General features: G+C 60.5%; 1 protein-coding gene across 1 annotated transcript in view; it reads left to right on the plus strand.

The window, feature by feature from the left end:
• The window catches only part of LOC139230193 (E3 ubiquitin-protein ligase TRIM39-like), a 22781-nt gene extending 10862 nt beyond the window's left edge, over positions 1-11919 (plus strand). The window contains exons 2-3 of the mRNA XM_070862034.1: positions 6469-6564; positions 10998-11919. Coding sequence (XP_070718135.1) covers positions 6469-6564; positions 10998-11372 — 471 coding nt within the window. The 3' untranslated portion in view covers positions 11373-11919. The remainder of the gene's footprint in view (positions 1-6468; positions 6565-10997) is intronic.
• Positions 11920-13241: the final 1322 nt, after the last annotated feature.

Below are 13241 nucleotides of genomic sequence, written 5' to 3' on the forward strand. Positions count from 1 at the left end.
GCACTCCCACTCCCACTCCCGCTCTCCCCCTCCCACACTCCCCTCCCCTCCCGCTCTCCCCCTCCCCTCTCCCTCCCACACTCCCTTCCCCCCTCCCAACTCCCCTTCCCCCCGCAGCACTCTCCCTTCCGCTCCCGCACTCCCCCCTCCCCCTCCCGCACTCCCCCTCCACCTCCCACACTCTCCCTCAACCTCTCCTACCCCTCCCGCACTCCCCCTCCCTCTCCCCCTCAACCCGCACTCCCCCTCCCCCTCCCGCTCTCCCCCTCCCCCTCCCGCTCTCCCCCTCCCCCTCCCCCCGCTCTCCCCCTTCCGCACTCCCCCTCTCGCTCTCACCCTCCTCCTCCCGCACTCCCCCTCCCCCTCCCGCTCTCCCCCTCCCATTCCCGCACTTCCCCTCCCCCTCCCGCTCTCCCCTCCCACTCCCGCACTCCCCCTCCCCCTCCCGCTCTCCCCTCCCCCTCCCGCACTCCCCCTCCCCCTCCCGCATTCCCCTCGCACTCCCCCTCACCCTCCCGCACTCCCCCTCCCCCTCCCGAACTCCCCTCCCACTCTCCCCCTCCCCCTCCCACACTCCCCCTCCCCCTCCCGCATTCCTCGTCCCCCTCCCGCACTCCCCTCCCCTCCCGCTCCTCCCCTTCCCCTCCCCCTCCCACATTCCCCCTCCCCCTCCCGCACTCCCCCTCCCCCTCCCGCACTCCCCCTCCCCTCCCGGTCTCCCACTCCCCTGCCCCTCCCGCACTCCCCCTCCAACTCCCAAACTCCCCCTCCCCCTCCCGCACTCCCCTTCTCCTGCTCACCCACTCCCCCTCCCGCTCTCCCTTTCCCCCTCCCGTATTCCTCCTCCCACACTCCCCCTTCCCCTCCCGCACTCCCCCTCCCGCACTCCCCCTCCCCCTCCCGCTCTCCCCCTCCGCCTCCCCCTCCCACACTCACCCTCCCCCTCCCGCACACCCCCTCTGCCTCCCGTATTCCCCCTCCCCTCCCTCTCTCGCACTCCCCCTCCCCTCCCTCTCCCGTACTCCCCCTCCCCCTCCCGCACTCCCCCTTCCCCCGCTCTCCCTCTCCCCCTCATCTTCCCGCACTCCCCCTCCCCCCGCACTCCCCCTCCCCCTCCCCCTCCCCTCCCGCAACCTCCCCCTCTCCCCCTTCCCCCCTCCCGCACTCTCCCTCCCCTCCCATACTCCCCCTCCCCCTCCCACCTCCCCCTCCTGCACTTCCCCTCCCCCTCCCCCTACCGCACTCCCTCCCCCTCCCGCTCTCCCCCTCCCCCTCCCACGCTCCCCCTCCCGCTCTCCCCCTCCCCCTCCCGCTCTCTCCCTCCCCCTCTCGCACACCCTCTCCCCCTCCCGCACTTCCCTTCCCCCTCCCGCACACCCCTCCCCTCCCTCTCTCGCAATCCCCCCCCCCCCGCACTCTCCCTCCTCTCCCCCCCCACCCACCCCCTCCCCTCCCCCTCCCGTGATCCCCTCCCCTCGCTCTCCCCCTCCCGCTCCCGCACATCCCCTACCCCTCCCGCTGCCCCCTCCCGCTCCCGCTCTTCCCCTTCCCCTCCCACACGCCCCCTCCCCCTTCCACCTCCCGCACTCTCCCTCCCGCACTCTCCTCCTCCTCCCCCTCCCGCTCTCGCCCTTCCACCCCAGCCCTCCCCCTCCCATCCTCCACCTCCCCCTCCCATCCTCCACCTCCCCCTCCCATCCTCCACCTCCCCCTCCCGCACTCCCCATCCCCCTCCCACTCCTGCTCTCCCCCTCCCCCTCCCGCTCTCCCCTCCCCCTCCCACACTCCCCCTCCTCCTCCCGCTCTCCCCCCTCCTCCTCCCGCTCTCCCCCTCCTCCTCCCGCTCTCACCTTCCCCTCCCACACTCCCCCTCCCACTCTCCCTCCCCTCCTATACTCCCCCTCCCCTCCCCCTCCCGCACTCCCACCTCCCCCTCCCCTCGCCCTCCCGCACTCCCACCCCCTCCCGCTCTCCCCCCTCCCCCCGCACTCCCCCTCCCCCTCCTGCGCTCCCCCTCCTCCTCCCGCTCTCCCCCTCCCGCTCTCTCCCTCCCCTCCGCACTCCCCCTCCCGCACTCCCCCTCCCCCTCCCGCACACCCCTCCCCTCCCTCTCTCGCACTCCCCCCCCCCGCACTCCCCCTCCTCTCCCCCCCCCGCACTCCCCCCCCCCCCTCCAACTCCCAAACTCCCCCTCCCCCTCCCGCACTCCCCCTCCCCTCCCCCTCCTGTACTCCCCCTTCCCTCGCCCTCCCGCTCTCCCCCTCCCACTTCCGCACACCCATTCCCCATCCCGCTCTCCACCTCCCCCTCCCGCTCGCCCCCATCCCCTCCCACACTCCCCCTCCCGCACTCCCCCTCCCCCTCCCACACTCCCCTCCCCCTCCCGCTCCCGTACTCCCCCTCCCCCACTCCCCCTCCCCCTCCCTCTCCTGCTCTCCCCCTCCCCCTCCCGCTCTCCCCTCTCCCTCCCACACTCCCCCTCCCGCACTCCCCCTCCTCCTCCCGCTCTCCCCCTCCTCCTCCCGCTCTCACCTTCCCCTCCCACACTCCCCCTCCCACTCTCCCTCCCCTCCTATACTCCCCCTCCTCTCCCCCTCCCGCACTCCCACCTCCCCCTCCCGCACTCCCCCTCCCGCACTCCCACCCCCTCCTGCTATCCCCCTCCCCCCGCACTCCCCCTCCCCCTCCTGCGCTCCCCCTCCCCCTCCCGCTCTCCCCCTCCCCCTCCCGCACTCTCCCTCTCCCGCTCACCCCTCCCCCTCCCGTACTCCCCCTCCCCCACTCCCCCTCCCCCTCCCTCTCCTGCTCTCCCCCTCCCCCTCCCGCTCTCCCCTCTCCCTCCCACACTCCCCCTCCCGCACTCCCCCTCCTCCTCCCGCTCTCCCCCTCCTCCTCCCGCTCTCACCTTCCCCTCCCACACTCCCCCTCCCACTCTCCCTCCCCTCCTATACTCCCCCTCCTCTCCCCCTCCCGCACTCCCACCTCCCCCTCCCGCACTCCCCCTCCCGCACTCCCACCCCCTCCTGCTATCCCCCTCCCCCCGCACTCCCCCTCCCCCTCCTGCGCTCCCCCTCCCCCTCCCGCTCTCCCCCTCCCGCTCTCTCCCTCCCCTCCGCACTCCCCCTCCCGCACTCCCCCTCCCCCTCCCGCACACCCCTCCCCTTCCTCTCTCGCACTCCCCCCCCCCCCAGCACTCTCCCTCCTCTCCCCCCCCCGCACTCCCCCCCCTCCCTCCAGCTCTCCCCCTCCAACTCCCAAACTCCCCCTCCACCTCCCGCACTCCCCCTCCCCTCCCCCTCCTGTAGTCCCCCTTCCCTCGCTCTTCCCCTCCCGCTTCCGCACACCCATTCCCCCTCCCGCTCTCCACCTCCCCCTCCCGCTCGCCCCCATCCCCTCCCGCACTCCCCCTCCCCCTCCCACACTCCCCTCCCCCTCCCGCTCTCGCCCTTCCACCCCTGCACTCCCCCTCCCATCTTCCACCTCCCCCTCCCTCTCCCGCACTCCCCCTCCCTCTCCCGCACTCCCCCTCTCTCTCCCGCACTCCCCTCCCCCTCCCGCACACCCCTCCCCTCCCTCTCTCGTACTACCCCCCCCCGCACTCCCCCTCCTCTCCCCCCCCCCCCGCACTCCCCTTCCCTCCCGCACTCCCCCTCCAACTCCCAAACTCCCCCTCCCGCACTCCCCCTCTCCTCCCCCTCCCGTACTCGCCCTCCCGCTCTCCCCCTTTCGCTCCCGCACACCCACTCCCCCTCCCGCTCGCCCCTTTCTCTCCCACACTCCCCCTCCCCCTCCCCCTCCCGCACTCCTCCTCCCCCTCCCATACTCCCCCTCCCCCTCCCGCACTCCTCCTCCCTCTCCCACACTCCCCCTCCCACACTCCCCCTCCCCCTCCCGCTCTCGCCCTTCCACCCCTGCACTCCCCCTCCCATCCTCCACCTCCCCCTCCCTCTCCCGCACTACCCTCCTCTCTCCCGCACTCCCCCTCCCTCTCCCTCACTCCCCCTCCCCCTCCCACACACCCCCTCCCCCTCCCTCTCCTGCTCACCCCCTCCCCCTCACGCTCTCCCCCTCTCCCTCCCGTACTCTCCCTCCCGCACTCCCCCCCCCCCTCCCTCTCCTGCTCTCACCCTCCCCCTCCCCTTCCCGCTCTCCCCTCCCCCTCCCGCTCTCCCACTCCCCCTCCCCCTCCCGCTCTTCCCCTTCCCCTCCCGCACTCCCCCTCCCCCTCCCACCGTCCCACCCTACCCCTCCCGCTCTCCCCCTCCCCCTTCCCCCCTCCCGCACTCTCCCTCCCGTACGCCCCATCCCCTCCCCCTCCCGCACACTCCCTCCGCTTCCCGTACTCCCCCCCTCCCACTCCCGTACTGCCCCTCCCCCTCCCGCTCACCGCCTCCCCCTCCCGCACTCCCCGTCTCCCCGCACTCCCCCTCCCCTCCCACTCCCGCACTCCCCATCCCCCTCCCGCACTCCCTCTCCCCCTCCCGCACTCCCCCTCCCCCCGCATTCCCCCTCCCCCCGCATTCCCCCTCCACCTCCCCCTCCCGCACCACCCCTCCCCTCCCCCTCCCGCACTCCCCCTCCCCCTCCCGCACTCGCCCTCCCCTCCCGTACTCCCCCTCCCCTCCCCTTCCCGCACTCCCCCTCCACCTCCCCCTCCCCCTCCCACACTCCTCCTCCCGCACTCCCACCTCCCCCATCACTTCCCACACTCTTCCTCACCCTCCCCTACTCCCTCCCGCTCTCCCCCTCCCCCCGCACTCCCCCTCCCCCTTCTGCGCTCCCACTCTCCCCCTCCCGCACTCCCCCTCCCCCTCCCGCACTCCCCCTCCCCCTCCGGTACACACCCTCCCCTCCCCCTCCCGCACTCCCCCCCCCCCCGCACTCCCCCTCCCCCTCCCGCACTCCCCCTCCCCTCCCCCTCCCGCTCTCTCCCTCCCCCTCCCGCTCTCTCCCTCCCCCTCCCGCACTCACCCTCCCCTCCCCCTCCCGCACTCCCCCTGCCCTCCCCCTCCCGCACTCCCCCTCCAACTCCCAAACTCCCCCTCCCCCTTCCTCTCCCGCTCTCCCCCTCCCCCTCCCGCACTCCCCCTCCCGCTCCCGCATTCCCCCTTCCCCTCCCGCACTCCCCCTTCCCCTCCCACACTCCCCCTCTCCCTTCCCTATCCCGCTCTCTCCCTCCCCCTCCCGCACTCATCCTCCCCTCCCCCTCCCGCACTCACCCTCCCCTCCCCCTCCCGCACTCACCCTCCCCTCCCCCTCCCGCACTCCACCTCGCCCTCCCCCTCCCGCCCCCGCACTTCCCCTCCCACACTCGCTCTTCCCCTCCCACACTCCCCCTCCCCCACTCCACCTCCCCCTACCCACTCCCCCTCCCGCACTCCCCTCCTGCTCCCTCACTCCACTCCCCAACACCAACTCCCCCCTCCCCTTCCCACACTCCCCTCCCCCATCGCATGCACCATCCCCTCCCACTCCCACTCTCCCCTCCCCCTCCCCATCAGAGTCCCCCTCCCACGCTCCCCCTCCCGCACTCCCCTTCCCTCACTCCCCTCCCCTTCCCCCTCCTCCACTCCCCCTCCCCTCCCCCTTTCCCTCCCACACTCCCCCTCCTCCCACACTCCCCCGCCGCCTCCCCCACACACAAACCCCTCGCACATCCCCCTTCCCCTCGGCAGGCCATATGTGAGGGACTCCGAGGTGAACCAGGAAGGAATTGGAGAGTTAAATGAAGTACTACCACTTCCCGTGGAGCACTGAAGTCGGCGAGAGGTGGGTTGGGGGTGGAGTAGGGTGGGTAACGGTGCAGCACTGCCCAATGTCGAGCGCAGCACTACCGGGCCTGGAGGTCCTTTCCCTACCTTAAATGGAAGGGCCATCGCTGCAGGCTCTGCAAGGAAATGATGTCCCTTGTCGCCGTTGGCAATCGGCGATCCCCAAGCCGTTTAACAGAGTGCAGGGCTGATCAATCGCAGCACATCAAGGCTTTCAAAACTAAACCTAAGGGATAAAAAAAATGTTTTTATGGACACAAGCGGCCTTACCTTTAATTACCGTTCCCTCAGCGCCCGGTGCAGTTGTCGATGGTGTCGCCCAACGATGCTGCAGGGGGCGGAACAGAATTTCAGGTACGGATGATGTCGCGATCTCCGGGGCGCAGGGGATCGTGGCAGGACGGTTTACCACCGCCACAAACCTCACGGAGAATTTAGCGGGCGTTGGTACTCTCACCATGCCCGGGCGTTATTGCCCCACGGAGGCGCTAACAGAGGGGCACAAAGGAGGCCCATTCCTCGCTCTGAGTGTTTAAATTGGGAATGGCCGACTCGTGGGACGTTTAAAATAAACCTGAGGGTGCAGCTCTCGGACCGTGGCTGCCAGCCATTGCATTCGGGGAGTCTCTGGGCACACATGGTATTTTGGTCTTTGGTGAGTGAGCGCACTTTAACTGTACGATTCAAACCTCTTAAGCGCCAACTGAAGGAGATGTTAACAGCTGAGGAAGAGAAGCAGAGGAAGAGGAGTCTGCTCATCGTCCAGCAAGAGGCGAAGATCTCCGTGCTGCAGGTAGGTTTAACTCCGTGCCGCCACTCTCCAGGGTGGGCGATGCAATGGGTGCACCTGTCTGTAGAGCTGTTGCCCATTAGCCTGTCCAGGTAGCGGGCGGTTGAGGAGGTCATTCAGCCCGACTGCTTGCCTCTCTTCCGCGGTTACGTTCGCGCCAGGGCGTCCCTGGGGCTGGAGCACGCGGTGTCCACCGGTACGCTCGCGGCCTTCCACGAGAGGTGAGCGCCGGAGGGACTGGAGTGCATCATCACCCCTGGCAACCAAATTTTAATTTGATCTGTTAAGGTTTACTTGAACGTTTTATTGTTAATTTGTAGGTTCTAGTGTCCCTTTAATAAGGGGGCATTTGACCTTGTCTGTTAACCAAAAACAGTTATAGAGCTGTTGCATTGTGAGTGGCTTAGCCAGTCATGTGATGGTCACAAGACTCAATAAAACCTCAGTTAGTTGGATCGAGGTCATCCACGATGCGGTATGCAGTTGTGAGCCTAGTGGATGAACTGGTAATGTGCAGTGTGATTGTTAAACCTTTATCAATAAACCGATTAGTTCTTAATAGCAATGTGTTGCTATGAATTCTTAAGCAAAGAACCCATGAAGCAAATACATTACAGAGGGCCAATTTTAACTTCCGGTGAAGGTGTACAGCAGGCTCTATCAGATCGGCCGCCCCCTTATCCATTACGCTCATACCGCCAGCTCCCGCTGGGGAGGCCCAGTACGAGGACAGGTCCTCCCGGTCACCGTGCTTTTGCCAATCCGGCCAATGTGGTTACCCGGAGCCGATGACCCCCGCTCGGGCCTCGCGCAATAGGAACGCCAGCTCCCGATTCATTCTTTCACAGGACTCCAAAACGGGGAGACCCTTCCCCTCCCCATCCTCCGGCCATCCACAGGCCATCGACACCCCAAACCAGGGGCAGCCAATGACTTGGGCCGGAGGGCTATTTGACAAGATTTGCCGAGCAGTCGATGGCCACACACACACCAATGTTCTCACTGTGGTGTGTGGCCCCGCACTCATCGCATAGTCCTACGCAGGATGCTCACCACCTCCTGCCGCTGGAAGAGATACCGCGCAGCAAATGTATCGGGACCGCACTCAAACAAATAATTAGCGGGAACACTGGCGCGCACATAAAGTGAATTGTGCTAACAGCAGCTACCATTAAAATTGAAAACAGTGAGTGCGATGTGCTCCATGTTGCAAACTAAGTGGGATAACATTATAACGAGTGAATAATTGTGCAAGAATGAATAACTCCACTGACAGTCATTGGTGAGAGCATAATGTTCAATTGGTGAATGGGAACTGGCCAACTCAGTGTTGATCATCACTGCCACGTCTACCCTCCCAATCATTTATAAACATAAATTCAGATAATAGTCAGATACTGGGGCCAAAATTGCCAAAATTAAAATTATTTGGTGCATTACCGCCCCAATCGATGGGGCGGGGACTAGAGGGACATTGGCCACATTAAAAATCACTGGGGGGTGTGTTTTGTGCGGCAGAGGGAAGGAAGTGAGTCACGAGCGGGGTGGAAGGCTCATCAGCGCGATGCGGACATGATGCACTGCGCTGACGCCGCTCAGTGTCCCTCCCCGTCACCGACAAGAACTGGGGAGTGCTGCGAGGCCGACTTGGTGCCCACCGGGCCACCAGGGCAGGCTTCGGCCGGGCCAGCAGCCCAACACCCAAGAGAGAGTGCCTGGCTGCCTGTTGGCGCCAATGCCAGGCCGATCGCAGAGTCGGCCGATAATTAAAATAAAATGGTGACCGCGGCGGTGCGCCCTCCGCTTTACGGGTGGACGCGCTGCCCAGCCACTGGCAGCTTCCCGCCGCACGAAGCTGTCGGGGACACCGACAAGTGGCCATTTGATTATTTGAGGGCAACGTCGCTTCCAGCCGGGGACCAGGCTGTGCGCGCTCTAATGACGTCACGACCGCCGTTCGCGCAAGAGCGGGGCAGTCATCTTCTGCGCCTCAAAAATCAAGAGGGCGATGTCCCGATTGCCGGAGAGTCCGCCCTGACTGAGCGGAAACTCATTTGTTGCCCCGTTACCGCCTCTTTGCTCGTAAAAAAAGGGGCAGTTTCGGCCCCACTATCTTAAGTGCACAAAATGTAGTGTAAAATAGTAAAATATTCCGTGACTAAGTGAATGAAATGATTGATCGATCGATTATATGTGGTACTGAAGGTTTACGTGGCTGTTTGGTAGAGTGGCTCGAGTCTGCAGGCTCGCCGACGCGAGTGGTGTTCTCAGTTTAGCCCGAGGCTTCGCAAGGCCTGAACGACAATCGCGTGCCGTTGCCTGGAGTTCTTGTGCTCCGGGATCCAGTCCCGTGTGTAAAGTGGTGATGAGAGAGCTCCCTCCACCCCTGCCCTCGTACTCTGGGTACCGGGAGAGGAAAGGACACGTCGCCGGTCTTTCTCCAGTAATCGAGATGAGCAGCCGTGACTCGACTCAGACGATCGTGCCGCTCTGGCTCACGTTCTATTTCTGTCCCGTCCATCGGGCCGGGTAGAATGAACTGGCGACCCGGTTACAAGAACACAAGAACATCAGAAGTAGGAGCAAGGGTCGGCCATTCGGCCCCTCGAACCTGCTCCATTCGATGAGATCAGGGCTGACCTTCGACCTCAACCCCACTTTCCCGCCCAATCTCCATATCCCTCGATTCCCCGAGGGATGCGGCCTGCGGGGGCCGTACCTTGCCCACCACTGCCCCAAACTCAACCTCGCTTAATCTCCGTACTTCATCTACCACTACTCTTTGTAACCATGGTAACTTCGTACGGCTGATGCAGATGGAGACCAACAACTATAATTTTATATCAGCCGGGTAATTGCGTCAGGAGTACCAGAGCGTATCCCTGTGAGGCCTCCTTCATATTTGTGAATTGGCTCTTAATATGTCCCATGGTCGGTCCTGGGTGACCACAGTCACGCACTGGGAAGCTTTTCATTGTCCATTACAATCCTACCTTTGACTTTCACCTCACGGTCTCAATTAAACATCGATTTGAACTCTTCTGTCGGGCGGGGAAAGGGACCCGCAGTCAGAACCTCGGACTTTACACCTGATTTTCCCCCCCACCCCACACCCCTGTCTTTGTTGCCGTTTCTGGAATAGTCCTTGCACTGGCCAATAAGTGAGCAAAACTCCTGTCTCCACTACTTTTAGCCAAACGTTCGAGTTCTGACGAAGGGTCATCGAGCTGAAACGTTAACTCTGTTTCTCTCTCCACAGATGTTGCCTGACCCGCTGAGTGTTTCCAGCATATTCTGTTGTTATTTCAGATTTCCAGTATCCGCAGTATATTGCTTTTCAATTAGAGCACCACTTTTTGGGGGCAAAATTCATTCAGAAATTTCATTCCTAAGTACATTTCCCTCCCAACCATTTGTGTATTTTATTGACTCTCTTTCTCTGCTTGTCCAACATCCAGTTCTGGATGAGCAGAAATTTTCTCCAACTGAATATTGGGAAGACCGAAACCATTGTTTTCAGTCCCCATCACAAACTCCGTTCCCTAGCCACTGACTCCATCCCTCTCCCCAGCTTCTGTCTGAGGCTGAACCAGACTGGTCGCAACCTTGGTGTCATATTTGACCCTGAAATGAGCTTCCGGCCACATATCTGCAGCATAACTAAAACCGCCTATTTCCGTAATATCGGCCGTCTCCATCCTTGCCTCAGCTCATCCACTGCTCAAACCCTCATCCATGACTTTGTTACCTCTAGACTTGACTATTCCAACGCCCTCCTGGCTTGCTTCCCACATTCTACCCAACGTAAACTTGAGGTCATCTGAAACTCGGCAGCCAGTGTCCTAACTCGCACCAAGTCCCGCTCACCCATCACCCTTGTGCTCGCTGACTTACATTGGCACCCGGTTGAGCAACGCATCGATTTCAAAATTCTGATCCTTGTTTTCAAATCCCTCCATGGCCCTCGCCCCTCCCTATCTCTGTAATCTCCAGCCCCACATCCCCCCCGAGATGTCTGCGCTCCTCTAATTCTGCCCTCTTGAGCATCACTGATTATAATCGCTCAACTATTGGTGGCCGTGCCTTCTGCTGGCTTGGCCCCAAGCTCGGGAACTCCCTGCCTAAACCTCTCCACCTCTCTTTCCTCTTTCAAGACGCTCCTTAAAACTCACCTCTGTGACCAAGACCTGCGCTAATTTCGTCTTATGTGGCTCAGTGTCAAATGTATCTGTTTTGTCTTATAACACTCCTGTGAAGCGCCTTGGGATGGTTTACTATGTTAAAGGCGTTAAATAAATACAAGTTGTTGTTGTTGTTGTTTCCTTTGACCCCTCTCATTCCAATCGGAACTCAATGTACTTTTCAGTCAGTCAGATGATGTGTGTTTTGACGCGAGTTAGGGATGATGGGAGAATGATCCTTTTTCTCTTTTTAAGGAAACCTCTGGAACCCTGCTGCATCACATCGCCTCGGAGTTCTCGAAGATGCACCAGTCCCTCATGGACAAAGAGCAGCGTTTGAGCAAGGCGCTCAGGCAAGAGACAGACCAGGTCCGGCAATCGATGGAGCAAAATCTGACTGCCATCGAGGAGCTCTGGTCAGCCACGGAGCAAGACCTCTCCCACCTCCGAGCAGGATTCGCTCTGCAAGATGACTGCGCTTTCCTCAAGGTGATGAGACATTTGCCTTGCCCGGGGCTCCCAGTCTTCTGCAGCCTACGGAAAAAAAAACCACCACGGAATTTCACACCCACTCCGGGATCCCTTCCGACTGACCCTTTTCTCTACTCGCCCATTGCACTCCGCATCTGATATATCAGTATCCATTTTGTGGGCCATTTCCTGTTCTCCTGTGGGCGGGAATCGGCGGAACTGCTGGTTAGTCGGCACGAGAGGACATTTTTTTTAAAATGCATTTACTCCATTTCTCTAGGGTCCCACCGGTCACCCGCTGAGGTTACGGTGAGGGATTCTCAGTCTTCCCATATTACCACAGCGACTACACTCCAAAAAGTACTTCATTGACTGTAAAGCGCTTTGAGACGTGCGGTGGTCGTGAAAAGCGCAAATTAAATGCAAGTCTTTCTTTACATTTTGTGTTCAAATCCCTCCATGGCCACACCCCCTTCCTATCTCTGTAACCACCTCCAGCCTTAAAACCCTCCGAGATATCTTCGCTCTGTTGTAGAGAGTAGAAATATATATATAGACTTAGGCATTAGGCACCTGCTGGATATTTAAAACTCACATAAGCTTAAATGGACACACACATAAAATGGCTGCCCAGGCATGATGGGAAACCAGGTAGTCAAGCTGTGAACTGTTGAACGTTCACTGACCGAGCAATAACCCTGTGAGGCCCACTGTAGGAATGCCTGGGAAGACAGAGATAAGAAGGAAACCATCTCCTGTGAACAAGGCCATAAACCAATTAATTCCCCAGGAAGAAAGATAAGAGGGAAGCCATTTGCTGTAAACAAGGCTACAAACCAATTATTTCTCCCAGATGAAAGAACTAGGGAGAGAACATATAAAGTCATCGATCAGCCCAAGTTGACAATGGTTCCCTGGATACTAGGAGAATTCTATTGGGTTAAAAGAACCTATATCGTTGTGATTGGCTTGTGTCCAGCCGTGATGGGCTGTGTAACTGTAGTAAACTGTTTTGTAACTGTTGTGAAACATATAAAGGTACATGTAACTCTTTGTTCTGTGAAGAGAAACCTGGATACGGTCCTGAGTTTTTCCTTCCCGCTGAGCGTAATAAAAGCTGCTTCAGCATTGGAACCGACCCTGAGTGTTGAGTGATTCTTCTAAGAAAACACTAACGCTAACAATGGCGTAGTCGACGGGATTTCCCGGAGTCGCTGGACGCCCTTGGAAAAAACCCGGGTGAGTATAAAAAACAATTTTTAAGTATAAAGGGTGCGGAAGGTGGAAGCTGGTTGATCGACATGAGGAGACGGTCTAATATCTCAAACGCCTAGCCTGAGCCTGAATTAAGAGGACTTTTGTCCCACGTGACGGCCAGGAACCAAGTAGGCGTAGGGAACACACTTAGACCGTGGGATCGTGATACCGAGAGACATCTTCCGGACTCAGTAGTGTAATTTGAAATACCCCGGGATAGAACCAAGCGGTGTACAGCGGCTAACGGAATCCAAACCTGTGAACAGGGTCGGACCAACAGGCTGAGCGGTGGTAGGTAGTCGTTAAGGATACGTAGAGCACTGCGGGAATTGCTTAAACGCGTTTTTAAGAATTGTATAAGTTTGTGCAACAGCAGAACTTGTGACCTGACAGTAGCCAAGAGACAGTTTACTACAAGTCGCGCTCGAAAGAAAGCGGACCTCTGAGAGTAGATTCCTAACGGTAGTAGTCCTACCCAGGAATGGCCATGAAAACAAGTAAACTCGAGTGGGGACCAGAAGGGTCGCTTACCCGCCACCTGGCGGAAAAACAAAAGAAGCTAATTGAAAAAATGATTAAAGCAGGGTGGAATCCTCAGGAATTAGTTATGTGAGGAATTATTTAGATAAAACTACAAATTCCCTGAAAGGTCATGGATCCAAAAATAGAGCCGGCCAAAACAAGAAGAGAGACCGTTGTAAATGTCTGATCGTTGAGTGAGAAGTGTCTGTGTGATTTTTGACTGCAGAATGAATTTTTTATGTTTTCATG

This window comes from Pristiophorus japonicus, chromosome 19 (assembly GCF_044704955.1).
Source record: "Pristiophorus japonicus isolate sPriJap1 chromosome 19, sPriJap1.hap1, whole genome shotgun sequence".
Lineage (NCBI taxonomy): Eukaryota > Metazoa > Chordata > Chondrichthyes > Pristiophoridae > Pristiophorus > Pristiophorus japonicus.